Source organism: Fusarium odoratissimum (genome assembly GCF_000260195.1).
Source record: "Fusarium odoratissimum NRRL 54006 unplaced genomic scaffold supercont1.25, whole genome shotgun sequence".
NCBI classification, from domain to species: Eukaryota; Fungi; Ascomycota; class Sordariomycetes; order Hypocreales; family Nectriaceae; genus Fusarium; species Fusarium odoratissimum.
The window spans coordinates 308946-331203 of NW_022158778.1; the positions used below are offsets into that span (position 1 = coordinate 308946).

General features: G+C 49.1%; 7 protein-coding genes across 19 annotated transcripts; 5 read left to right on the plus strand and 2 right to left on the minus strand.

Moving 5' to 3' along the window:
* Nucleotides 1-33: 33 nt before the first annotated feature.
* FOIG_12200 (uncharacterized protein) lies at nt 34-2595 on the plus strand. The gene is made up of 3 exons (XM_031213015.1): nt 34-588; nt 643-783; nt 837-2595. The coding sequence occupies exons 1-3, from the start codon at nt 367-369 to the stop codon at nt 1620-1622; spliced, it is 1149 nt and encodes a 382-aa protein (XP_031057311.1). The 5' UTR covers nt 34-366; the 3' UTR covers nt 1623-2595.
* FOIG_12201 (uncharacterized protein) lies at nt 943-6880 on the minus strand. Of its 2 annotated transcripts, XM_031213016.1 has the most exons (13): nt 6634-6679; nt 6271-6577; nt 6137-6214; nt 6052-6079; nt 5856-5998; nt 5472-5807; nt 5252-5422; nt 5109-5203; nt 4346-5063; nt 2957-4292; nt 2560-2875; nt 1955-2510; nt 1691-1900 (listed from the first exon to the last, which is right to left on the minus strand). In XM_031213016.1, the coding sequence occupies exons 2-13, from the start codon at nt 6421-6423 to the stop codon at nt 1874-1876; spliced, it is 3957 nt and encodes a 1318-aa protein (XP_031057312.1). In that variant the 5' UTR covers nt 6424-6577; nt 6634-6679; the 3' UTR covers nt 1691-1873. The 2 variants fall into 2 exon arrangements, with proteins under 2 accessions (XP_031057313.1, XP_031057312.1); XM_031213017.1 differs by having other exon boundaries at nt 943-1900; nt 2560-4292; nt 6271-6880.
* A 1292-nt stretch (nt 6881-8172) lies between these two features.
* FOIG_12202 (histidyl-tRNA synthetase) lies at nt 8173-10527 on the plus strand. Of its 3 annotated transcripts, XM_031213018.1 has the most exons (3): nt 8173-8635; nt 8689-9890; nt 9958-10527. In XM_031213018.1, the coding sequence occupies exons 1-3, from the start codon at nt 8341-8343 to the stop codon at nt 10357-10359; spliced, it is 1899 nt and encodes a 632-aa protein (XP_031057314.1). In that variant the 5' UTR covers nt 8173-8340; the 3' UTR covers nt 10360-10527. The 3 variants fall into 3 exon arrangements, with proteins under 3 accessions (XP_031057314.1, XP_031057315.1, XP_031057316.1); XM_031213019.1 differs by having other exon boundaries at nt 8173-9890; XM_031213020.1 differs by having other exon boundaries at nt 8689-10527.
* A 1028-nt stretch (nt 10528-11555) lies between these two features.
* On the plus strand, nt 11556-15111 carry FOIG_12203 (uncharacterized protein). Its single transcript, XM_031213021.1, has 2 exons — nt 11556-13191; nt 13241-15111. Exons 1-2 carry the CDS (start codon nt 12901-12903, stop codon nt 14144-14146), a joined length of 1197 nt encoding a protein of 398 aa, XP_031057317.1. The 5' UTR covers nt 11556-12900; the 3' UTR covers nt 14147-15111.
* On the minus strand, nt 13246-16852 carry FOIG_12204 (CAMK/CAMK1/CAMK1-CMK protein kinase). 5 transcript variants are annotated; one of them, XM_031213022.1, is made up of 6 exons: nt 16328-16852; nt 16114-16165; nt 15839-16046; nt 15551-15707; nt 15113-15498; nt 13246-15057 (listed from the first exon to the last, which is right to left on the minus strand). In XM_031213022.1, the coding sequence occupies exons 1-6, from the start codon at nt 16332-16334 to the stop codon at nt 14761-14763; spliced, it is 1107 nt and encodes a 368-aa protein (XP_031057318.1). In that variant the 5' UTR covers nt 16335-16852; the 3' UTR covers nt 13246-14760. The 5 variants fall into 5 exon arrangements, with proteins under 5 accessions (XP_031057318.1, XP_031057320.1, XP_031057319.1 ...); XM_031213024.1 differs by having other exon boundaries at nt 13246-15498; XM_031213023.1 differs by having other exon boundaries at nt 15839-16165; nt 16328-16563.
* Nucleotides 16853-18089: 1237 nt separating this feature from the next.
* Nucleotides 18090-19559, plus strand: FOIG_12205 (ubiquitin-conjugating enzyme E2 W). The gene is made up of 3 exons (XM_031213027.1): nt 18090-18441; nt 18506-18665; nt 18735-19559. The coding sequence occupies exons 1-3, from the start codon at nt 18394-18396 to the stop codon at nt 19001-19003; spliced, it is 477 nt and encodes a 158-aa protein (XP_031057323.1). The 5' UTR covers nt 18090-18393; the 3' UTR covers nt 19004-19559.
* Nucleotides 19560-19705: 146 nt separating this feature from the next.
* On the plus strand, nt 19706-22215 carry FOIG_12206 (lysine-specific histone demethylase 1). Of its 6 annotated transcripts, XM_031213029.1 has the most exons (4): nt 19706-19883; nt 19982-20177; nt 20227-21819; nt 21880-22215. In XM_031213029.1, exons 1-4 carry the CDS (start codon nt 19806-19808, stop codon nt 21993-21995), a joined length of 1983 nt encoding a protein of 660 aa, XP_031057325.1. In that variant the 5' UTR covers nt 19706-19805; the 3' UTR covers nt 21996-22215. The 6 variants fall into 6 exon arrangements, with proteins under 6 accessions (XP_031057325.1, XP_031057328.1, XP_031057329.1 ...); XM_031213032.1 differs by having other exon boundaries at nt 19711-20177; XM_031213033.1 differs by having other exon boundaries at nt 19711-19883; nt 19982-21819.
* Nucleotides 22216-22258: the final 43 nt, after the last annotated feature.

A 22258-nucleotide genomic window follows, 5' to 3' on the forward strand; every position in this document is an offset into this window, starting at 1 on the left:
AACCTCCGGCTCAGCCGGCCGGGGGCTAACTTGATACGTAGACAAGCTCTCAGCTCAAAAGCCCATGTGGTGACGTTATCCCTCAAACCTGCAAAGCTGGAACCCTTTTTTTATCTTTTATTTTATTCCTTGTCCCTGTCGATCACGGCTTTTTTCAAAAAGGTGAAAGGAGCTATCACATGCTGGGCATTTCCGCTTTATCGCTGTGGCTGCATCGTTGACTCAGACGTGCTACACATAATCAACCAATCTAACAAAGTGGCTGAACAAGTGTTCACCCTTTCCCTTCACCAGCCAGCCCATCAGCTTCTACTCTTGCTTTCTACCTTACTCTTAGCTCTTCTCACCATCCAGTATTCTACAAATATGTTAGCTCAAGATACATCAACGGCCCTCGTGATCACGACGACTGTTCTCTCAACTGTTGCCTTTCTCGCTATCGCCCGCGCCCTTCTCTACCCTGTGCGCCCGAAAACCATTCGCAATCCGCTCAAGGCGGGCGTGTACGACAATGCCAATGCTGATAAGTTGAAGAATCTTGTTTATCAACCTGATCAGTTTCCTGGCGCTCGAGATGTCGAAACCCCAGTAAGCCACTATCTCACGGCCTAATACCCAGAACTATGTTGACCACGGACATAGTACGGAAGCATTCGTGTTTACGAGTTTGGCCCTGAGGATGGTGAAAAGGTCTTCTTTGTGCATGGCATCAGCACACCCTGCATCACTCTTGGGCCTATAGCTCTTGGGCTCGCCAAACGGGGCTATCGTGTGATGCTCTTTGTAAGCTTCTTACTACCTACTCGGGCTCTCCAGCTTGACTAATATCTCTCGAGGATCTCTTTGGACGTGGTTTCTCCGATGGTGTCGCAGATATTCCACACGATGCCCGTCTCTACGTCTCCCAAATGCTTCTCGTCTTGGCTTCCAGCCCTCTTGCATGGACCGGTACAAACGCCTTCCGTCTTGTAGGCTATTCTCTCGGCGGTGGCATCGCAGTTCACTTTGCCAATGTGTTTCCCAACCTCGTGCGCGACCTTGTGCTCCTCGCACCTGCAGGTCTAATCCGCGCCGCCTCCTTTGGCCGCGTCTCTCGATTCCTCTTCGTCTCTGGCCTCGTCCCGGAGCGCATTCTGGCCGTTGCTACACGCAGTCGTCTTCAGAAGCCTATCGCCGCTTCAGCCAAGCCACCTCCCAAGACGCCCATCGAGGCTGTCACTACGCCACCACTCAATGTTGCCGAGGCAGAAGTGGTTCCAGCGTCCGGTGAGGCCGTTACGCCGTTGGAGCAACGTGTTATGGAGTATGTGCGCTGGATGGTCACGCATCACAATGGTTTCGTCCCCGCGTTCATGTCGAGCATTCGCTTTGCACCCCTGACCGATCAGCATGACGCCTGGGCCAAGTTGTCCAAGCGTGCTCCTGGCACTACAGCTATTTTACTAGCTAGATCTGACGAGATTATTGATCCGGACTCCTATCGCCGGGATGCACTATCTCTCGTTGGTGGTGAGCACCATGTCCGCTGGCGAGTTCTTCCAGGGAGCCATGATTTTGTTATGACGCATGCGGGAGATATCCTTAGTGAGATTGACGACATGTTCAATACTACTAAGATGTGATGATAGTCATGTTTTGTCGTATCACTGCTTGATCTCTTCTACGACGGGGCTCCAGACATTTACAAAGAGCGAGAGCAGGGTGTCGGGTTATCAGGAGTTTGTTATATTCATGCCCTTTGTTTTTCCGGGATAGAATATAGAGTAGAGAGCGATTTACATGTTTGATTTTGTACTCGCTTCCATATATCCGTTGATGGTTGGCGAGTACCAATGTCCTCAACTGCGCGGTCATTGCCAAATACAACCCGTTATTAACGATCTAAGGCTTGACTTTGGCACTATATTCAATCAGCACACTCCGGCCATCTCAGTCACCGAGCAAGGATACTCACCATATTCCAGTAGACGCCCCGCCTCTTCAATAACTCTGCATGGTTTCCATGTTCCAGCAGCTGACCATCTCCCAATACAAAGATAACATCAGCATTCTGCACTGTGGCCAGTCGATGTGCTACCACGAGCATCGTGCGTCCTTCACTGGCTCTTTCGAATGCCGACTGGACTAGCTTTTCGCTTTCCGAATCAAGGGAGCTCGTAGCTTCGTCGAGAAGTAGGACTTTTGGGTCGCGAATCAGAGCGCGAGCAATCGCCACGCGCTGCTTCTGACCACCTGAAAGTGATACACCACGTGATCCAATATTTGTATTGTAGCCCTCCGGCAATGAGACGATAAAATCGTGGATCGAGGCATCACGGCACGCTTGGTGTAGTTGCTCATCGGTGATTGCTAAGGGGTCGACTCCAAGTAAGATATTCTCCCTGATGGTGCCCTGGAAGAGGGTGGCTTCTTGGGCCACGAGAGAAAAGTACTTTCGGTATTCGTACAAGTTGATATCGGTAGCATCCTTGCCATTCAGAAGGATTCGGCCCTTATCCAAGTCGTAAAATCTGTTTCTTTAGTCACGGTACAGTGTAATAGCATGTCGAAGCGACTTACCTTTCCAACAATGAAATGATCGATGACTTTCCTGAGCCTGAGGCGCCTACGAGGCCAGCAAACTGTCCCTTCTCAATCTTCAGGCTCAATCCTTTGAATACGGGTGTGCTCCTAGTCGGGTACTTGAAGGCGATGTTTTCCAGCTCAATCGACATTCCACCATCTGTGTCTGGGATCTCCTGTGAGGTAGAGACCTTGTCTCGCGGTCTGCTCTCTCTCATGTTTAGAATACGATTCGCAGCTGCAGAAGCCATCGCACTGTTTGGTCCAAAGCCAAGGGCTTGCCCGGCTGCCTCGCTTCCATTTGTAATTGCCACTGTTAGATGTAAGTAAGGGTCAGAAGCGTTTGGGTCTTTATCTGCACTACTCGATACAGAACGTCATAAAGTTCACTTACTAAAACAGACGAAAAAAGCAACTAGACCAATTTCATGTCTTGATAAAAGACGACCTCCCCACCAGAAGTTCAGAGCTTGACATGCCATACTGGCACTATCAGAGAAACCAAAGAGTATGCTCACCCACCTAGCTTTTCTGTATGCTGATACAACGTGTTCGTTGAGTAAGTTCTGATATCGGAGGCAAATTGAATCTTCTAGTGTCAGCGAAGTGACCGTTCTAAATGCTCCTATTGACTCGGATGCAAACTTTGAGCTCTCTGCAAAGACATCATTGTTCATCTTCTCGAATGCCAGCTCGTATTTGAAGCGCCAGTACGCCGAAACGATCATTATGGGCAACACGACACAGCATGAGACGAGAGCTAGTTTCCATGCGAACGCGAACGCAATGGATATTGCTCCAACCACATTGAAGAGAGCGACAAAGACACTAGCCATGTTCAGTCCCATCAACTCTTCAAGTTGCTTGGGGTCCTGGCCAAGTCGGGACGTTATCGTTCCATGAGAGTGGTCTTCATGGTCAAAAAAGGATGTTTTCTGAAACATTACCGCATCAAAATACTGCTTCTGGTATTTCACGCGTATCGTGGATGACATCCGAGTGGCCACGAAGACAACTACAAAGTAGCTGATTCCGATTCCTGAAGCCAGGACGACGAACATGAGTGACCAGAAGTTGCTCCCGGATAGGTCCGAGTCAGTCCCTATGTCGTTGAAAGAAACAATAATTTTCCCAAAGATCCATGCCTGTAATGGTACTCCAGCTCCCACACAGGCACCGGCAAATAGAGTCAGAAAAAACGCTGGCCAGACATTCTTTGACTCGTAGAACAGTCGACCAAAGCTTGTAAAGAAGTTCCGTGCCTTGTCTTTAGAGGCCTCCGTGGACGTGTCAACCTCGGGAGCTGCAATACTCATGACGTTGGCCAGGGTAGGCTTATCCTCAGTTTCAACCGACTCATCTCCTGCATCTGTGGGTTCTCCAAGCGATAGGGATTGTGCATGTACAAGCCCTGAGTAGACTCCGCCCTCGATCGTCATGAGACTGTCATGTGTACCTGATTCGGCGACTTTGCCCTTCTTCAATACGATGATACGATCTGCTTTCTTGATGGTCGACAGTCGATGGGCTATTGTGATAGTGGTCCGGTCTTTAGCAGCTCTGTCAAGGGCCGCTTGAACAATCCTTTCACCACGAACATCAATAGCACTAGTGGCCTCATCCAGTATAAGTATACTTGGTTTTCGCACGATAGATCGTGCAATAGCCAGCCTCTGTCTCTGTCCACCGGAGAGTTTGGCACCACTATCACCAACGAGCGTGTCCAACCCCTTTGCATATATTAGCCTTGATGGGTTTTCGCCAAGGTTTGGCCACAACTTACCTCTGGCAGTCGATCAATGAACTCATCGGCGAAAGATTCTCGACAGGCCTCCCTAACCAGTTCTCTCTTCTTGTCCTCGGTCTCATTTTCCCATGGACTTCCAATCAGACCATAGGCAACATTCTTATAAATCGTATCGTTAAACAAGAATGGCTCCTGCGAGACAAGGCCTATCTGGGACCTCCACCACTTCAAATCGATGTCGTCCAACAATTGGCCTGCTGTCAAGATTCGCCCGTGGACTTCGATAGGAGGTCCTGATTCTTCAGGCTCATTATCAACCACGTTTTCGGTGTCGACATCCTCATCACTCTCATCTTTCTTGTTCTTACGACCCCCTTTTTTCTCTTTCTCAATGACCTTGGCAAGAACGTGTTGATCCTGTAAGGTATACCATCTCTGGATGAGTCCAACAATGGTCGATTTGCCTCCCCCGGACGGGCCGACGATCGCATTGATTTTTCCAGCCTCTATACGCAAGTCCAGGCCATCTAGCACCTTGACATGAGGCCGGCTAGGGTAAGCGAAGGTAACATCCTCGAAAATGATATCCTGTGTCGAAGAGACTTCGGGCTCCTTTAGAGTACCTTTGGCAGGCTGCGGAGCGTCGATAACAACAAAAAATTCGCAGGCTGCCACAGTGGCTTTTCCAACGGCCAGTAACGGCGTAGATGTTCGTTCGAGGGAAAGTACGACAATCATAACAGAGAGCAACACGCTGAGGCTATCAGCACAGGATCGTTTGGCATATGGACGGACTCACACAAGGACATCTCCCACGTTGTCCAATCTTCCCTCGGAATAGGACTTTGCGCCAAACCAAAAACAAAGGGCGAAACCAGCATATAACCCGAAAAACTACGCATGTCAGCAGCTTCAAGTTCAGCCACCATCCAGGTTACTCACTATCAAACCAAGTTGTCCGCCGACAAGGGGAGAGAGAAGTTTACCATGTTGGCGGGTTTCCTCGGCGAACTGGGCGTATCGCCTGGAAATGCGTGATTCTGCACCACACGCGGCCACCATTCTGACGCTCGCCAAAGCTTCGCTGGCAACCGCACCAGCTCTGCCCTCTGCCTAATTCTTGGTCAGCAGTTGAGGTTTTTGAAGGCAAGGGCACTGCAACCTTTGTGATGAGCGCATTGACCTTGAGTATCATGGGCAGAAATGTGCCCAAGACAAGGAAAAGGTATAGGATGATTGAAGATGTGACAAGAGTCAGGGACCAGTTCTTGACGAATGCTACAATAATCGCAGCTACAATGGTTGAGTTGTATTCAACAAAGGTGCCAAGTTTTTCTGATATGCCTAGCTGCAGGACATTGGCTGTAGAAGTGATGGTGCCTGTGGCATAGCCTGGAGGCATTGAGTCGAGGACATGGATAGATTGGCCGAATAGTCTTTGTAGGTAGTGAAGTCTGATGGCGGATGACAGCCTGATGCCTATCATGCGGAAAACGAACTAGAGGTAGTCAGATCAGAACGGGTTTGGGTGAACAGTTGATCATACCTTGTTGATAGAGTTGAGCACGAAACGACCCAGAAACAGGGCGAACATATACAACGCCAACTTATCGATGCTTTTGTTGAATTCACTTCGCGATGTTGTACTGCCTGGCATAAAGTATTCTGTAAAGTTGCCAACAAATTGTCCTAGTGATGTCGTCAGGAACATATTCAGAGTTGTGAGTTATGAATAGGCTTACCAAAAACTACATTCATCAATGGCAGCGTCTAAAAGACGCGTTAACTACTGATCTTGTCTTGATACCGAGGTTTGGAACAACTTACAATCCCTGCTCCAATGCTTGCAAAAAAGCCGGCAGCATACGCAAAGAAATCCCATTTTGTTGCATAGGAGAATATCCGCTACAAGTTATGTTAAGAGTGTCATTAATGCATTGCGCCCTCAGAGGGTTACTCACCAAGTAATCTTTGAAATTTGCTGTCCGCTCAGGTCGGACCTTTGCCTTGGCTTGTAATTCGTCTTCTGTTTCATCTTTTGTTAATGGGCCTTGAGGCTCTGGGGAAGGAGAGTTGGTAGGCTTCTCGATTTTGTCATGATGATCAACAGTCATGATGGCGACGAAACTTAGACACCTTCACGTAAGGAGTCTTGAACAGCAGGTCCAATATTTCAAATGAGGACAATCATAGAAACCGGGGGCTCGTAAAGTCGCGCATTAGCTAAAAGAGTGATCTGAGTAAAGGAGAAGAGGAATCGATGGTTGGCTGATATAGGCAGACATCAACTGATGCACTTCATAGGAAGACAGTACAGCCCAGACTTGTTTAGTATATTACCGTATTGGGAAGTCGTTGATACGAGATACGAGACCAGCAGGCATTAGAAACTGGTGATTCTTGACGTGACAAAGGCCTTAAATTGACGGTGGTCAATGAAGGTGCCTGTGGTGATCAACGGCGCAGGAAAAACAAGTGCATTCAGTCAGATCTATGTTTGAGACTGGACTCGATCTTTTGAACACTTTTCATCAACTAATCCTTGTCTGTCAGCATGCTAATGGCTTGGTCACCACAGACCATGTTTTGACTCAGGGCCTGTGAAGAGGGACCGAGTACGCGGATAGGGAGTTGCATGATATGCAACTAATTACACAAGAAATCATCCCAAATAAGCTTGGTTAACCGCTTATAATGAACTACCTCCCCTATCAACTCTCATCATGAGATTAGACAATAACCACGAGTCTGTACAAGTCGTCTGTCTGCCTGGATGCCCGTCATGGACTTGGTGAACTGACCTGTCCTATTCCTTAGGTCAGCCAATAGCGCCAGCTTGATATGATACCGGTTCCTAATTTCCATCCACGCTTCGGGTAAGCTCTTCGGGTTCGGATCGAATCAAGATTCCGATCCAATGTGAGTTGGTGGTGTGCATGCCAGATATCCCATCGCAGCGTTCTTTTCCTCCATTCGCGTACCATTTTGGGCATGGGGTCCATGGAAGGATGGCTCTTAATCTGACGCGTAAGTGAGCGTCCCGTAATCTCAGAAGGCTTCGGATGAGGCTGATGTCCCATTTCCTAATTATTGTGGGTGCCAGATTGTCGCATTGCACAAGTCTGAATGGTAGCATCACTTCTTCGAACATAATAAGTTTCAGAGAAATTGCATTTAACTTCTCCAAAAAGATCTAAAGTTCACTCACTATAGTATCTTCTCGACTACAAAGGGAAGATAGATGACTACCCTATAACACAGGCATCTCACAAAACGACAATAGCAACACATATATTAACTAGCTCTTATGATAATTTCTTGTGTAAACATCTATTAGTCCTTACTGTAATGAGCAACTATGTTGATAATACCAGGTGGCTTTTTAGGTGAAGACTTAGACGGCGTAGCTTGATTTCCCACTACGATCATCCGCAAAGTGCACAAGCCTCGTCAACTTCTATAAGTACTCCGATATATTTAAACCTCTCTCATGAACCCCCGAGTTCTGGATCGCTGTGACATCTATGTCTGCTAAATTATAAATTATAGAGTATACATATTTACCCTATAGCTCTATCTTCGGCCTGAATTCAGTGCTCTACATAACAAACTCTGAGCTTGCATCGATACAATACTTATAGCCTTTTCCCCAGATGAATAAACATACAATATCCTTCCTCTTCTCCCCAAACTTTCTTACACTTCAGAGTCATATATTTTTTCTTACTACCCAATTTACAGTACCTATCTGATAATAAATCAAAGCCAATTAGTGCAGCGTTGGCTCCCCAGAACTGGGCCACAATCAGTAAGGCATGCCCCACCAACTCTCTGGGCCAGGCCAGTCAATTGCTTCTCCCACTGGAAAGGTTTTATGCGCGATTGACTTGCTTGCTGGACTGTACCCAAAGTGTGACGCATATCCCCGTCCCGCCGCTCGCATGATGAGCATCGGCCTCCATTTTTGTGGTGAATTCCAAAGCTTCAATTTCCTCTGAGGGCGTCGCGTCCTCGCATCAAATGATAAGGAGATGAGGCCAAAATCAGCCCCAATCAAAACCCTTTCCCTGAGCCGCATTACGGCAAGACCACTGTCGTCCACACCTGCCTGTCGGTGTCCGCCTTCCTGCCTTGCTCTTACTCGGAGGTATCGTCATTCAAAGTTCCTCAGCCTCGACCCCTCCATCACAGTCTTTTCCCTGCCCCGCTACGCTTCTTCTTCCTCTTCCCCTTCAAACCCCACCACCACTCTAGAGTCTCCCACATCACTCGAAATGGCGCCCAAGAATAAATTCGAGCTCAAGACCCCCAAGGGTACAAAGGACTGTAAGTGATCGAATCAATCGTACTACGGAGGACATTCCTTAACACCAGCCAAGGGGAGGGAAAGGATATGGTTATCCGTGACCACATCTTCAACACCATCACCCAAGTCTTCAAGCGCCACGGAGGAGTCACGATCGATACCCCCGTCTTTGAGCTCCGAGAGATTCTCGCTGGAAAATATGGAGAGGACAGCAAGCTCATCTACGACCTTGCTGATCAAGGTGGTGAGATCTGCTCTCTGCGATATGACTTGACAGTCCCCTTTGCCCGCTTCCTCGCCATGAACAAGCAAATTCAAAACATCAAGAGATATCACATCGCCAAGGTCTACCGCCGAGACCAACCTGCCATGACCAAAGGTCGCATGCGAGAATTCTACCAGTGCGATTTCGATATTGCCGGCACCTACGACCCCATGCTGCCCGACGCCGAAGTCATCCGCATTATTACAGAAGTCTTTGAGGGACTTGGTTGGAATGGTGGATACACGATCAAGCTGAATCACCGAAAGATTCTTGACGGTATTTTCCAAGTCTGTGGAGTGCCTGAAGACAAGATCCGCACCATTTCCTCGGCCGTCGACAAGCTCGACAAGCTGCCTTGGGCTGATGTGCGAAAGGAGATGACCGAGGAAAAGGGACTTGATGGTGAGGTCGCTGATCGAATCGGAGAGTGGGTTGTTCTCAAGGGCAAGCAGGATCTACTGCAGAAGCTTCAGAGCACAGAGAGCTTGGCCGCGAACGAATCCATGAAGAAGGGAATGGAAGATCTTGCTCTGCTGTTCGAGTACCTAGAGGCCTTCGGCTGCCTGGATCGAGTTTCTTTCGACCTCAGCTTGGCTCGAGGCCTCGATTATTACACCGGACTTATCTACGAGGTTGTCACCCAAGGCTCTGCTCCTGAGGTCACACCTGGGCAGGAGAATGCTGAGTCTAAGCCTTCCAAGAAGAAGGGCAAGAAGGGTTCTGAGGATGACGACCGTTCCGATGACCCCACAGTCGGCGTAGGAAGTGTGGCTGCCGGTGGCCGGTACGACAACCTTGTTGGCATGTTCTCTGGCAAGAGCCAAATCCCCTGTGTCGGTATCTCCTTTGGCGTTGACAGGATCTTCTCTATCACCAAGGCCAAGATGGCCGCTGAGAAGAATGCTGCTGTCCGTAACAATGATGTCGATGTTTATGTCATGGCCTTTGGACAGGGATATTTGAAAGAACGCATGTCAGTGTGTGCCAAGCTGTGGGAGTCTGGAATCAAGGTTGGTTGAGCATTTTCCCACGAATCTTACTATTCCACGGAACAGAAGGCTAACTGTGCTATCACAGGCAGAGTTCCTTTACAAAGTCAAGCCTAAGCTGCCCGCACAATTCAAGGCCGCCGAGGCGAACGGTGTGCCATTTGCTATCTTCCTCGGCGAAGATGAAGTCAAGTCAGGCAAGGTCAAGATTAAGGAGATGGGACTCCAAGAAGGTCATCCCGAGAAGGAGGGTATTCTTGTCAGTATGTCCGACATGGCTAAGGAGATCAAGGTTCGGCTTCAACGCAAGCGGGAGCTTGACGAGATGACCAGGCAAGCCGAGGGCCTGAGGGTTGTCCATGGTATCAAGGGCGATGAGGTAAAGGATGCGGAGAAAAAGGTTGAGGATGCCAAGCCTGAAACCACACCAGCAGCAGTCGAAGCGACTCCAGGAACGGAAGAGCCAGCTCCCAGTAATCCGACAGCATAAGTTCTTTGTGACGAACCTCAATAAAACAGTTAAAACGATGGCCGTGGCGTTAAGTCTTAATAGAGAGGACGATCATCGCACGAAGTCACTGTTCACATGAATGGATGATTTCACTTATTGCCAATCATGGGTAACAAAGTTGAGGAAACACGTTGTTCCGTGAAGCCAATCGTAGTCGCCTGTTTTTCTGTTTCGCCTTTGCCTAGCGCAGCCACGTTTGTTCCTCTCTACAACAAAATACTATGACAACCATGTGCTTTCGATCAACACGGCGGTGCTCTAAGGTCCTGCTGTCTGGTGAAAAGCATCCAGCCTCCAACGCTGGGGCTTTTGAGAACGTTACCACGAACGGGCAACAATGGAGACTGCGCACGTCTTGTGAGCAAAGAGATAATCCCCCATTTACGGAATGAATTGGAAGTCAGGCCGCGACCAATCCCTCCCCGCTTACGGCTCCAGCCGACGTTCTCGAGCAGAGAGGCTTGGATGGCGACCCCGAAGTTGAAACAAAGACAAACACAGGGACTGGAGAGACTACCATAACGGCACAAGCCTAGAGAGCCTTATTCAACCAGAGACGCAGGTACCGGGTCGCACGCATCCAGTACATGGCGGATCAACAGCCGCATCCGCCAGTGACCATTGCATCAGGCGAAACTGCAGTCGCAACCAGCGTCAATCAATTCGGGAGGGAGCTTAAGTTTCTGCTGCCACCTGATGACCACCCCTGCATCAGAAGGGGAACTCTGAAGTTTGGTTCAGGTGCCTATTTAGACGGCCTCAGGATCCCGACCTTCTGGAACCGAGACACTGGCGTTTGTCGTTCACGCCACAAGGCCGACAAAGCCGAATCGAGTGACTGCAAGTGCAGTTCGACTGCGTGTATCTTTTGCTCTGTGTTGTGTGATAATGTTTCATTCACCTCCCCCCCTCTTTGCATCTTCTTTTCCACCTGTCCCGTCTATAGAGGAGTATGGTGCTTCCTTGAAGATAGGTAGGTTTCTTTTCTTGGCCAGCCTATCAGCCCAAGTACGACTACTAGGGAGGGAAGGAGAAAAGAGCGAAGCAAGAGTGAGGACGACGCGACAAGAGACGGCCCGGTGGGTCCCCTGGGCCGGACCACGGAAGGGTCTGAGGCTCGCGCAGCCGGCGCGGCACCTCCATCCCCAGTTTGGCTTAATTGGTTCCCACAAGATCGTGGGACCACTCTGCTCTTCTTGTGAAGGTTTCCTCATTACTAAGTAGTAGGGGTAGGAAATGAGAGTATGGAAAGGCCCTTGGAGTGGTGCAATGTCAACCGGACACGAACCATGCAGTCAGGGCATGGCCCAACACATGAGTAGCTGAACAGGGTCTCAAGAAGGAAGATCAACCCTTCTCTTCAAACAAGGGCGAGGGCTGATATTGAGGTTGAACCTGTCATCCCCGGATCGTGTGTGTTATGTGAGCCCATGTCAAGTTGTGCTTATATCTGTGTTAGTGTCTGTTGGCCCGAGGACCGATGTATGACAGACAGACACTCTTGGCCGTCACGTCTCAACTTCACAACTCACACACTGTCCACTTTAAGCCGATTTCGCTACCCTTTGTTCTTTTCTGCCATGCTATTTGCCCTACGCTGGGACCTCGATCTTTCGTAGTGTCTGACCAAAAACGACTCAAAGGCATCATCGTTCTCAGAACTATCTCGAAACCGCCGGGCAACCAGCGAAGAGCTCGGCGCCGCTGACACAAAGGACGAGACCTAGCCCAGCAATGATCTTCATTGCCCAGAGATCGGTATTCCCGACGACGGAGTAGTATCGACGCTATAATATTTGATTTGTGCTTGTCACCTGGACAACTTTGGCACTGGCTAGATGGTTCATCGATGTGGCGTTTATATGCTCAACACCAACCGCTTTCGGATATCTTGAATTCCAGTCCATCTCTTAACTACCTGCAACCACCATCATCGCACGATTTTCAATATTTTCGACTTGTTTTTGTCTTTTCAACGTGAAGGAACTCATCAATCTGCTTCAGAGGCTTTGATATTTGTCTTTACTATCTCGACGAGTTGTCAAGAATTCGCTTTACAGCTCTTACAACCTTGGGCTCTTACAACCTTGGGCTCTCACTTACACTTCGTTTCACGGAACTATTTTTTTCTTCTTTTTCGATACCTTCGTTGTCTTACCAATCAATTTATGGGACGACTCAGAATTGTCTCTCTTTGCCCCTACCTGCCAGGGGAGACCATCAAAGACACTTTCACGTCATAAAACCTTTAGTGTTCTGTCATACTTGGTCCCCAGTTCGCACACACTCATGAGACTGACCACGAGGAGCTGAGCTGATAAGGCACCATCTTGGTAACAAAATATTGGCATATTGGCCACACAAACCTTGGCCACGCCACGCGCGCCGCCGCTCTCAGTCCGGGCTCTTATATTGTAACGCCCCCAGAACAGCCCTCCATCCACTCTGCCTCTAGACCACGACCATAACCCCAGACACGAGCCTTCGGGCTACCTACACTGAAGATTGTCACTTGTCACCATGGCTGCTTTGCTGCCTCAACCAATTCATACAGCCACTTCGTCGCCTTGGCCTTCACGAACATCATCACTGTCCATGTCGCCACGGATGGAGACATGTCGTGCTTCAGTCACAGAGACTAACTCGCCAGAATGGCTTCCCCAGGCTCTGTCAGAGACTCTACATGTCCTGCCTTACACTTCCACCGAGTGGGCAAAGGTGATTTCGGATGTCAAGAGAGAATATCTCAACCGCCGTTATCGTCCTTGTGCAACCCGCTGCAGTGAAATCCTGGACAATCTCAAAGATTTCGTAAGTTGTCTTTCATTAACGGTGGTAAAACAGTTCTAATGAGAACCAGAGCATCGTTGAGCCAGCATATCTCATATATCTTCACTTTTACGCAGCCAACTCACAAGAGATGCTTGCTCGTGCACTTCATCAGGCCGCCCCAGCACGAACCACACTCCTCAACCAGGCTCGTGACCATTATCAACGTGCCTCAACACTCATCAATGCTGCAGACTCAACAGTTGGTCCAGCATTACTGAGAAGACCGTCTGGCACTACTACAACACTGCCAAGCCTCCACTCTGCCGATAGCTCTGTGAGCTCCCACGTATCGTCAACATGGACTTCGTCTCACGGTATATCTCCGGCATCATCTATCTCATCGATTCAAAGCGTGCCCACTTCCAAGCGTAAGAAGAAGCGAGTGACTTTCAGCGATGTGCCCGTGGAGCTTCTCGAACGTCCGGACTCACCAACGCTTGGCCTAGGCAGCTTTTTAGGACCTGCTCGTTCAATATCCCCAGAGCTTTCTGCGGGAGATTCTTCTGCTGTGCTAGTACCTCTGCGGTCATTGACTCAGGCGCCTCGGTCAATCCTCACTCCGCGCTCAGCACAAAACGAGGTCTCCCCTTCTACAGACGCAGAGCTTGATCCCTTCCGCCATGCTCGCTCTGTTCACCGCTACAGTGCCCTCCTCACGAGCCTGCAGCGCCAAGTCTTTCGACACCTCAACTTCATCGAGACAGAGCTCGGCCAACAGCACACTACCCCCCCGTATGAAGACACACCCCCGTCGCCTACCACTGTGAACATGGTCACTTCTGTGTCCGCTACGCCGAACGCTGACAAGACGCGTTCACCGGAGCTACAGGCACGGATAGAGCGACTCCGTGCAAAAGGCTGGGAACGCAAGCGATTCGACGCGCGTCGGTATGCCGAACTTCGCGAGAGTGCTTCGGCAGACATGAACGACTAAACTATACTCATTGCAGTCGCCAATCGGTTATACTTTGTCGACCCAATGTTTATGAGAATGAAAGTGGACGGATGCTCCTTTCATCATGTATGTATGCTTATGAGATGTAAATGATATCACGAGGAGAGATCATGCAACAGGTTCCAAGGATACGCTTGGCGCGTGGTTCGGGATAGAATAATGATGGTCACTTGTATTAGCACACCAAAGACTGGATCTTTAGCTTGTTAGGACAGAGAAGTCAGGGGAAGACCACACAAGATTGTTGGTCAACTGGGAGGCTACCGAATATAGAGCATTTATCTACTCTGCACTATGATCTGAGTGAAAAACATGGAATTCGCTTGGGTTAACGGAGGCATTCAATTCCCATTTTTTTAGACCCAAAGAATATTTCCGAAACCAAAAAACAACGCTTTCAACCCAAGGAGTCGCATCACCCTTTGCGACCAATTCTGACTCGTCTTTCCCATCCGTGCTATTGCCCTTCTTTCGTGCATCTTGCGAGGACTCAGGTTGCCATTCATCTCGGCATTATACTAAGGTCGCCCACCGTGGTGCTGTCCAATATATGTGAACATGTCTGCAATTGATTGGAATCCTCGATATATTTATTAAGCCTGGAAACTTCGACGCTTGGCATCCTTTTCGACCTCTTGAGTGACACGGAGAACTTCTTTCTCCTCCTTGTCGTCGGCGAGCTTTGCTCTGGCGACCTCGGAGAAGATAGCTGAAAGATCCGAGTTCTCCGGGTCCTCCTCCATAGCCTTGAGCTTCTCGATACGTGCTTGGAGCTTGATCTTCTCGATGATGCGCCTGAATCGGCTTCTGGCGCGGAAAGACTTGATCTCGGGCAACAAGTTGTAGTCGGTAGCGTTCTTTCCGGTGAGCCAGATATGACCCAAAGCTTCCTGTATCGCGAAGTTAGCTCAAGCATTTCCGCTCGTGACGACAGTGATGTTCTACCTCGCTGGTCCAACGCTGATCAGCATCTGGGTTGATCAGATGCAAGATGAAGTCTTTTGCATCGTTGCTGACGTCCTTCCAGTATCGCTCGTGGAAGACAACCGAGTTCTCAGTGCACTCCCGGATAAGGTCCTGGAGGTTCTCACTGCGGAAAGGCGAGTAACCACAGAGCAAAGTGTAAGTGATGACACCCATGGACCACATATCCACAGGCTTTCCATGACCTTCCTTGCGCATCACCTCGGGGGCAGCATAACCGAAAGAGCCAGCCATGGTCTTGAGAGACTCGCCCTTTCCGTCGAGCATCTTGGCAATACCGAAGTCGGCCAAGACAAGGTCAGAATCGGGATCTTTGCTGAGGTAAAGGAGGTTCTCGGGCTTGAGATCTGAAAATTGGGTTAGTTGGTGTCCAGGGATGTGCTGTTTGAAGCACTGTACCTCTGTGAACAATGTTGTTCTTGTGAAGGAAATCGACAGCAAGTAGAATTTGCTTAATAGTCTCAGCGGCATCCTTCTCAGTGAACTTGCCCTGCTCGCAAATGCGATCGAAGAGCTCACCGCCGGTAGCAAGCTGTGTCACGATATAAAACTTGTCCTGAAGACGCGGAAAAGGTGAGCAACATGACATGTGGGAAACCGAGAGGAGGGGCAGTGAACTGGGCCAGGATTCCAAGAACTTGACCTGAGCGGGGATCGGGATGGAGATTTGGGGTTGGATGAGCTTACTCTCGACTCGAACCAGTCAACAAACTTGACAATGTGAGGATGCTTGAGTTTCTGGAGCATCTCGAGCTCGTCATAGACCATCTGTTCGTTTCCCTTCACATTTCGTTTGAGGATTATCTTGACGGCAACCTTGCCAGTTGGGCCATCAGCCTCCCTGACGACTCCATATGTTCCAGCTCCGAGTGTTCGACCAAACCTGTACTTAGCTCTACAGTAGAAAGCATTTGTTAGGAATCATCGGATTTGTGATCGAGGTCAGGGGATTTCGGGCGCACTTCTTATCGTAGCTCTCGGGTTGGCCATGAAGCCTGTTCAACATGCCGGCGACTACACATGACGACCGTGGTCAGCATATAATTCAGGGTGGAGCAAAGGTTTGTAGGAGGAGAATCAAGCAACAGGACGGGCTCTTGAAAGTACAACACCAGACGCAAAGGCCGAACCGCCAGAGCGGGGAGGGGAATGAGGCTGTGAATAGTCGCAACTTACAACTCATGGCGGCAGTTTTGGCGGGGTAGAAAGCGACCCGTTTGGGTTTTGGAGATGGTAAGCTGGAGGGGAAACGAAGACAAGATCGAGTCTGTCTTTGCTGATAAGACGAGATGATCCGTACCCGCGCGACAATTCGGTCTCAGACCCAAAGAGTGTTACAGCAAGTCTGAGAGGATGAAGCCTCTGGGATAACGAGAGTTATGTAAGAAGAGAAAGTAGGCGACGAAGACGGACGGGACGAGGAGGAGGTCCTTGTTAATTAGCTTGCGACACCTACCTACTAACTTAGCTACGGGACCCTCCACTGACGACTGACGGGGCAGACCTGGGGGCCCTGGGGCTGTCAGCAGCCCACCCCAGCCAGAACCTGAGCAGAGAGCTCCGTCCGCTAGCGGGTTGCCACCCGTGAGGGAGCAAGAAAACTTGGGACCTCTATCCTAAGTGATAAAAATATTTAGGCAAATTTCGTGTAGACTTAGGGAAGCTTTTAGATCAGTTTTTTTTATCACTTAGGATAAATGTCCTAAGTTTTCCTGCCTCCCCTCACCACGATGAATGGCTGTGGTTGGTTGCAGGTTAAGGAGTGTGGCTCAGGCATTTACAATCCCTGGGCTGAAGGCATCGCCGGATCCATCTGATGGATGCTGACAGGGAAGAAACCGCACCTGCAATACCGGTAATTGCAGGTGAGGCTGAGTCTTTGTGGATCATGATATACCCATTCCTGGAAGCAATCGTCAAGTTTTCGCTTAGGTTCGTGGCTGAGCAGAACAAAACTGCAGGAAGGAGTATCATCGTAATTGATTGCTTCCATCCTTTCCAAGGTGGGGGCAGGTTGCCTCTCAATGCACCCAGCCCTATGAGGCTGCTTACGAGCGTTGTTGGTATTTCACAGGCTGCTATGCCTTGCGTGCTATTAACGTTCGCATGCCCTGAAGTATGGAGGCCTCAGTAGGTTAGCGGATGGTATTCAGAACCGTCAACTTGATCGTCTCGCCTCGAAGCTGGACATCATCAATTCTCATGCGCAACCTGCTGGCTGGCCATCCATTTGGGCAGCGAAGGAAAGTGACTGGATAGGGTTATATCTTATCAGCGTGATTGTCCGTAAGCTAAAGCCATCAGCGATTAGCTGCTCACTGTAAGCTGAACACATAATGGATGTCTTTTATTACTAACAAAACATGCGGTATTAACAAAAGACGCAACATTGTTGGGACCATCTATGACACATAATATATTCAGAAATCTCTAAATTGAATTTTATTTAACCTGGGCTGGAAGGTATAGTCAAAACCTGTGTAACTCCCATTGGCTTTGCAAAAGTAACATCGACTTACGTGGTACAATGGTCCTCTGTACAGTGACCAGGCCAAGGTTAAACAACCGAAATCAGAGTTAATATGACAGGTAGAGACTAACGATAAAGAATAAACCCTCGATCCGCACTCTAATAGCTTCATAGTCTCATTCAGATACTAATGGGACAAGTCGATCGAAGAAAATCAAGCATAGCCGTATAAGTTCACCCAATAGCACAACACGAATCAGTTTATGGGCCTAGCTCAGTTAACTCTGGTCCATGTCTTGACACTTGTTGTCGATCTCCAAGACTGGGGCATGGTTGACCCTGGGCGCTACATCAGAAAAGAATATGATGTATTAGATAGTCCACAGTGATGGGAAAGGCCAACATTACAATGCTGACAAACACCTTGAGTTCTATTATAGAAGTCTGCAAACAACAGACTCTGCAATGCCTTGCAGTAAAGGAAATGTTTCAGTATGTTTTGAACCAATCATACCCAGGTAGGCATTCCCGAGTCCGGCTGTCCTCAGACCCATTGACTGGGCCCTTCTTTCCACTACCATGGATGATGGGGGGTTCTCGATTGTGGGCGCAGCGCAAACGGCCCCTCCTTGCCCAGTGTTTGACTGTTCCACCAAACCACGCCTAACACTTGTTCGAAACCTTTCACCTACATCTGATCCTCCGCCACGCTTCTTTTACTTCGCACGTTAATTAATCTAAACACCAAGGGAACAATTCAACTTCATCGACGATGGCTGGAGCCACGCGGGATAGGCGTTTGGTTAAGGAGCTGGGCAAGGTTGGTTCTTCATATCCCTTCATCAGCGCATCGTGGACTCGACTGACGCTCTTGTGCCCCGCAGATTCATAAGGATGGAATGCCCCCTGGTATCACATTGATAGAACGCAACGACAGTGTTGCTGGCGACTGGTTTGTTGATATCCAGGTTCTCGACGACAATCCGCTTTACAAGGACCAAATCTACCGGCTCAAGTTCCACTTCCCCAAGATGTATCCCATAGGTCCGTGAATGAATTCGCCATATTCCTGCAATGCTCGTACATGGTTCATATACTAACAACACGGTATAGAGCCCCCCGAGGTCACTTTTGACAAGCAAGCCGATCGGCCCATTCCTATGCATCCTCACATATACTCCAACGGCATCATCTGTCTCGATCTTTTAGGTCAACAGGGTTGGAGTCCCGTCCAGAGCGTTTCGAGCGTATGCATGAGCATCCAAAGCATGTTGACGAGCAATGATAAAAATGAGCGACCTCCTGGCGATGAGGACTTCGTGCGAGGCAATAAGCAACGGCCCCGAGACATCGAGTTCCTCTACCACGATAACACCGTGTGAACGGGACGATGCGGTATCGTCATGTGCAGACGAATGCATGAGGACTCGGGATATTAATAGCATTCATTTGGCGTTCAGGGCACACCATCTGGTCGTGGCAGGAGATCAGCGTATGGGATATAGCATTTGCATTTACCGACGGAACACAGTTGTTGAGACTGCGCATTTGCATGCCTCAGGCTGAGGCTGGGCACAAGCATATCTAGTACACAGTCAACATGGCTCAATGATGAATATCATGAAGGGGGCGGAAGATGGTCTCCGCAGAACACAATGGCCAGGTGTATGATATTTCTAGTTGCTTATGATGATGATGAGAATCTGCTAGACATTTGTTTCTCTGCCAAGCCATGCATCTTTCATACTTGTTGCTAATGACTCCATCAACTGAAGTGAGAGGTTAATTAGCGTCTTCATATACATATATCCCGCGACAGAGAAAAAGACGGCCGCTTTCTGTCACATATATCTGCTTATGTACTACAGTATACTGTACATCTTGTAATTATCCATCACCTTAAACTCTTGATACTCTTTAAATCAGTAAGATTAACCCGAACCAATTTAGGCCTGACTTCAATTATACGTCGGCCCCACCAATGAAGCGTTGCTGCAGTGGCTGATGCAGCAGCTCCAGAGCCCCCCCACTTCACTGCCGTCATCCGCAACCTTATAGAGCTCCATCATTCCGCACCCTGATCCATCCACTTGACCCGAAGCTATCGCAGCAACTGAGCTCACTCACCTCACTCCCTCTTGAGTTTCTCTCGCTAACCCCGCGCAAACGCGTTCAGCCGATCCCATGGCTCCCCGGATAGAATTCAACGTCGAGCAGATTCGCAACAAGGCGAGAAAGGATCTGTTGTATCTCCTCGAAGGCGTACGTTCCCACCGCCTTGCCCCGCCAGCTTCACTCAAGCCGATAGCTATCTGATTCATGCATCCAGCGAACTCAACTCACACCGTACTTCTATGTAGGTTCGCGGGAAGAAGAATGTCGTTCTAGACCAAAGCCTCGTCGGCCCAATCGGGACTATAGTCAAAGTTGCCGTCCTTCAAGAATATGGAGTAGATAAGTTCTTCATTCTAGAGAATGACAATGCCGATACCAGCCAGCGCAATGTCGTCTTTATTTCTCGTGGCGAATGCGGCCGCCATGCTGAAGCTATAGCTGGTCAGTTGCCATTTTGCGATATCGAAATTGCACTCTGACCCCCTCCTAGCTCAAATTAAGCGTATTCAGCGCGAAAGCCAAACCGGGCACGACTTTCACATATTCTGGGTCCCTCGCAGAACCCTCGTCTCCGACAAGCTTCTAGAAGAGGCCGGTGTATTAGGCGATGTCAACATTGCGGAATTGCCGCTATCATTCTTCCCTCTGGAGAAGGATGTTCTGTCCCTCGAGCTCGACGACTCATTCCGCAACCTGTACCTATCCAAAGACGTTACACCCAACTTCCTTATGGCCAAAGCCCTTATGGAGATTCAAAGAAACCATGGCCTATTCCCGCGAGTGATAGGGAAGGGTGATAACGCAAAGCGCGTTGCTGACTTGCTTTCTCGCATGCGCCAGGAGCTTCTTGCTGGTGAAGATACGTCAGAAGCCAACAAGATTGGGTTGACGCCTAGCACAACCAATGAGAGCGTAATTATCATCGATCGCGAAGTTGACTTTGTTACACCCTTGCTCACTCAACTGACATACGAGGGACTCATTGATGAAGTCTTCGAGATCCACAACAATCAGACCAAAGTCGACACAACAGTTGTCGGTGCACCGGCACAGGCCTCGGCTGCAACTTCACAAAGCCGGAAACGAACGATCCAGTTGGACTCGAGCGACAAGCTTTATGAACAATTACGTGACGCCAACTTTGCGATCGTTGGAAGCCTCCTCAACAAAGTTGCGAGGCGGCTGCAGAAGGTGCAAAGCGATTACGAAAGTAAACACAAAACAAAGACTATTGCGGAACTCAAAGACTTTGTCAGTCAATTGCCAGGATACCAACAAGAACAGCAGAGTGCGAGAATACACACAGGCCTCGCGGAGGAGATCATTAAACATACCCGGACAGACCAGTTCAAGGGTCTTTTGGAGGTTCAGCAAAATCTCGCTGCTGGGGCTGATCCGTCAAGCCAGTTCGATGGCATCGAAGAATTAATAGCGCGAGACGCTCCTATTGCGCAAACTCTAAGATTACTGTGTATCTACTCGTGCATATCTGGGGGCATAAGACCTAAGGAATTTGATGAATTCAGGCGACTCATTCTGGAAGGCTACGGCTACCAGCATCTCCTCACGCTTAGCAACCTAGAGAAACTACAGCTCTTTCTGTCCAAGTCGTCACCTCTGGCTGGAATGATCCCCATCCCAGGCAACAACGCCGGCCCAACGGGAAGCAAGACGAATTATACGTATCTTCGCAAGCAGCTTCGGCTCATCGTTGATGAGGTTCAAGAGGACGATCCAAACGATATATCCTATGTGTACAGTGGCTATGCTCCTCTTTCGATTCGCCTCGTTCAATGCATTCTGCAGAAGCAATATCTGCTTTCGGTGACTAAGGGAAACAGCGCCAACGCAGCGGGAGCGCCCCCAGGCGTCGGCACGCAAGGATGGCAAGGGTTCGATGAAGCTGTCAAACACGTTCGTGGGCAGACGTTTTATGAGCACCAGAAGGGTGAGGATAAGGCTGTCAAAGCGCGGGCATTGCTCTCTGGAAGTGGCAACAAGCAGACTGTCTTTGTTGTGTTCGTCGGCGGCATCACTTTCACCGAGATTGCTGCTTTAAGGTTTATTGCAAAGCAGGAAGAAGGTAAGCACTCTCACAGCCGCCAGGGTTGCTCTGAAACGGAATCTGACATTGCCCCGACAGGACGGAGAAATATTGTAATTTGCACAACGTCAATCATCAACGGAAACAAAATGATGGAATCCGCGATCGAAAAAGAATCGTTTGCGAAGGAGAGTGTACCCGTTTCAACGACCTGACATCCAATGTCAGCATATGTATGATACCTAGAATATTGTCAAGTACTGGTTACCTGGTTTGGCGCATTTCGATGGCGTATGGATGATTTGAGCAAGATACGGAGTACATAAATAAGTTACGGCGTGCAAGCACAGAGCTAATTCTTTGATAGATTGTTTCAGACCCTAACAACATGATGGTGAATACCTTAAAAATGAAGCTCATTAATACAAGTTAAGAACTTGAATGTCGTCTGAATGGACTATAGACCCACCTGTTGGAG

What these genes read in the sequence shown, in the direction of transcription:
- FOIG_12200 (XM_031213015.1), top strand. Translation starts at nt 367, where the DNA reads ATGTTAGCTCAAGATACATCAACGGCCCTCGTGATCACGACGACTGTT. An exon ending in CTCGAGATGTCGAAACCCCA is followed by an intron (nt 589 to 642) that starts GTAAGCCACTAT and finishes CCACGGACATAG; the next exon opens with TACGGAAGCATTCGTGTTTA. An exon ending in GCTATCGTGTGATGCTCTTT is followed by an intron (nt 784 to 836) that starts GTAAGCTTCTTA and finishes ATATCTCTCGAG; the next exon opens with GATCTCTTTGGACGTGGTTT.
- FOIG_12201 (XM_031213016.1), bottom strand. Translation starts at nt 6,423, where the DNA reads ATGACTGTTGATCATCATGACAAAATCGAGAAGCCTACCAACTCTCCT. An exon ending in CAAATTTCAAAGATTACTTG is followed by an intron (nt 6,215 to 6,270) that starts GTGAGTAACCCT and finishes CATAACTTGTAG; the next exon opens with CGGATATTCTCCTATGCAAC. An exon ending in ATCATTTCATTGTTGGAAAG is followed by an intron (nt 2,511 to 2,559) that starts GTAAGTCGCTTC and finishes CTAAAGAAACAG; the next exon opens with ATTTTACGACTTGGATAAGG.
- FOIG_12202 (XM_031213018.1), top strand. Translation starts at nt 8,341, where the DNA reads ATGAGGCCAAAATCAGCCCCAATCAAAACCCTTTCCCTGAGCCGCATT. An exon ending in CCCCAAGGGTACAAAGGACT is followed by an intron (nt 8,636 to 8,688) that starts GTAAGTGATCGA and finishes ACACCAGCCAAG; the next exon opens with GGGAGGGAAAGGATATGGTT. An exon ending in TGTGGGAGTCTGGAATCAAG is followed by an intron (nt 9,891 to 9,957) that starts GTTGGTTGAGCA and finishes GTGCTATCACAG; the next exon opens with GCAGAGTTCCTTTACAAAGT.
- FOIG_12203 (XM_031213021.1), top strand. Translation starts at nt 12,901, where the DNA reads ATGGCTGCTTTGCTGCCTCAACCAATTCATACAGCCACTTCGTCGCCT. An exon ending in TGGACAATCTCAAAGATTTC is followed by an intron (nt 13,192 to 13,240) that starts GTAAGTTGTCTT and finishes AATGAGAACCAG; the next exon opens with AGCATCGTTGAGCCAGCATA.
- FOIG_12204 (XM_031213022.1), bottom strand. An exon ending in CCCGAGAGCTACGATAAGAA is followed by an intron (nt 16,047 to 16,113) that starts GTGCGCCCGAAA and finishes TTTCTACTGTAG; the next exon opens with AGCTAAGTACAGGTTTGGTC. An exon ending in ATCAGCGTTGGACCAGCGAG is followed by an intron (nt 15,058 to 15,112) that starts GTAGAACATCAC and finishes TTCGCGATACAG; the next exon opens with GAAGCTTTGGGTCATATCTG.
- FOIG_12205 (XM_031213027.1), top strand. Translation starts at nt 18,394, where the DNA reads ATGGCTGGAGCCACGCGGGATAGGCGTTTGGTTAAGGAGCTGGGCAAG. An exon ending in TGGTTAAGGAGCTGGGCAAG is followed by an intron (nt 18,442 to 18,505) that starts GTTGGTTCTTCA and finishes TGTGCCCCGCAG; the next exon opens with ATTCATAAGGATGGAATGCC. An exon ending in CCCCAAGATGTATCCCATAG is followed by an intron (nt 18,666 to 18,734) that starts GTCCGTGAATGA and finishes AACACGGTATAG; the next exon opens with AGCCCCCCGAGGTCACTTTT.
- FOIG_12206 (XM_031213028.1), top strand. Translation starts at nt 19,806, where the DNA reads ATGGCTCCCCGGATAGAATTCAACGTCGAGCAGATTCGCAACAAGGCG. An exon ending in TGTTGTATCTCCTCGAAGGC is followed by an intron (nt 19,884 to 19,981) that starts GTACGTTCCCAC and finishes ACTTCTATGTAG; the next exon opens with GTTCGCGGGAAGAAGAATGT. An exon ending in CCATGCTGAAGCTATAGCTG is followed by an intron (nt 20,178 to 20,226) that starts GTCAGTTGCCAT and finishes ACCCCCTCCTAG; the next exon opens with CTCAAATTAAGCGTATTCAG.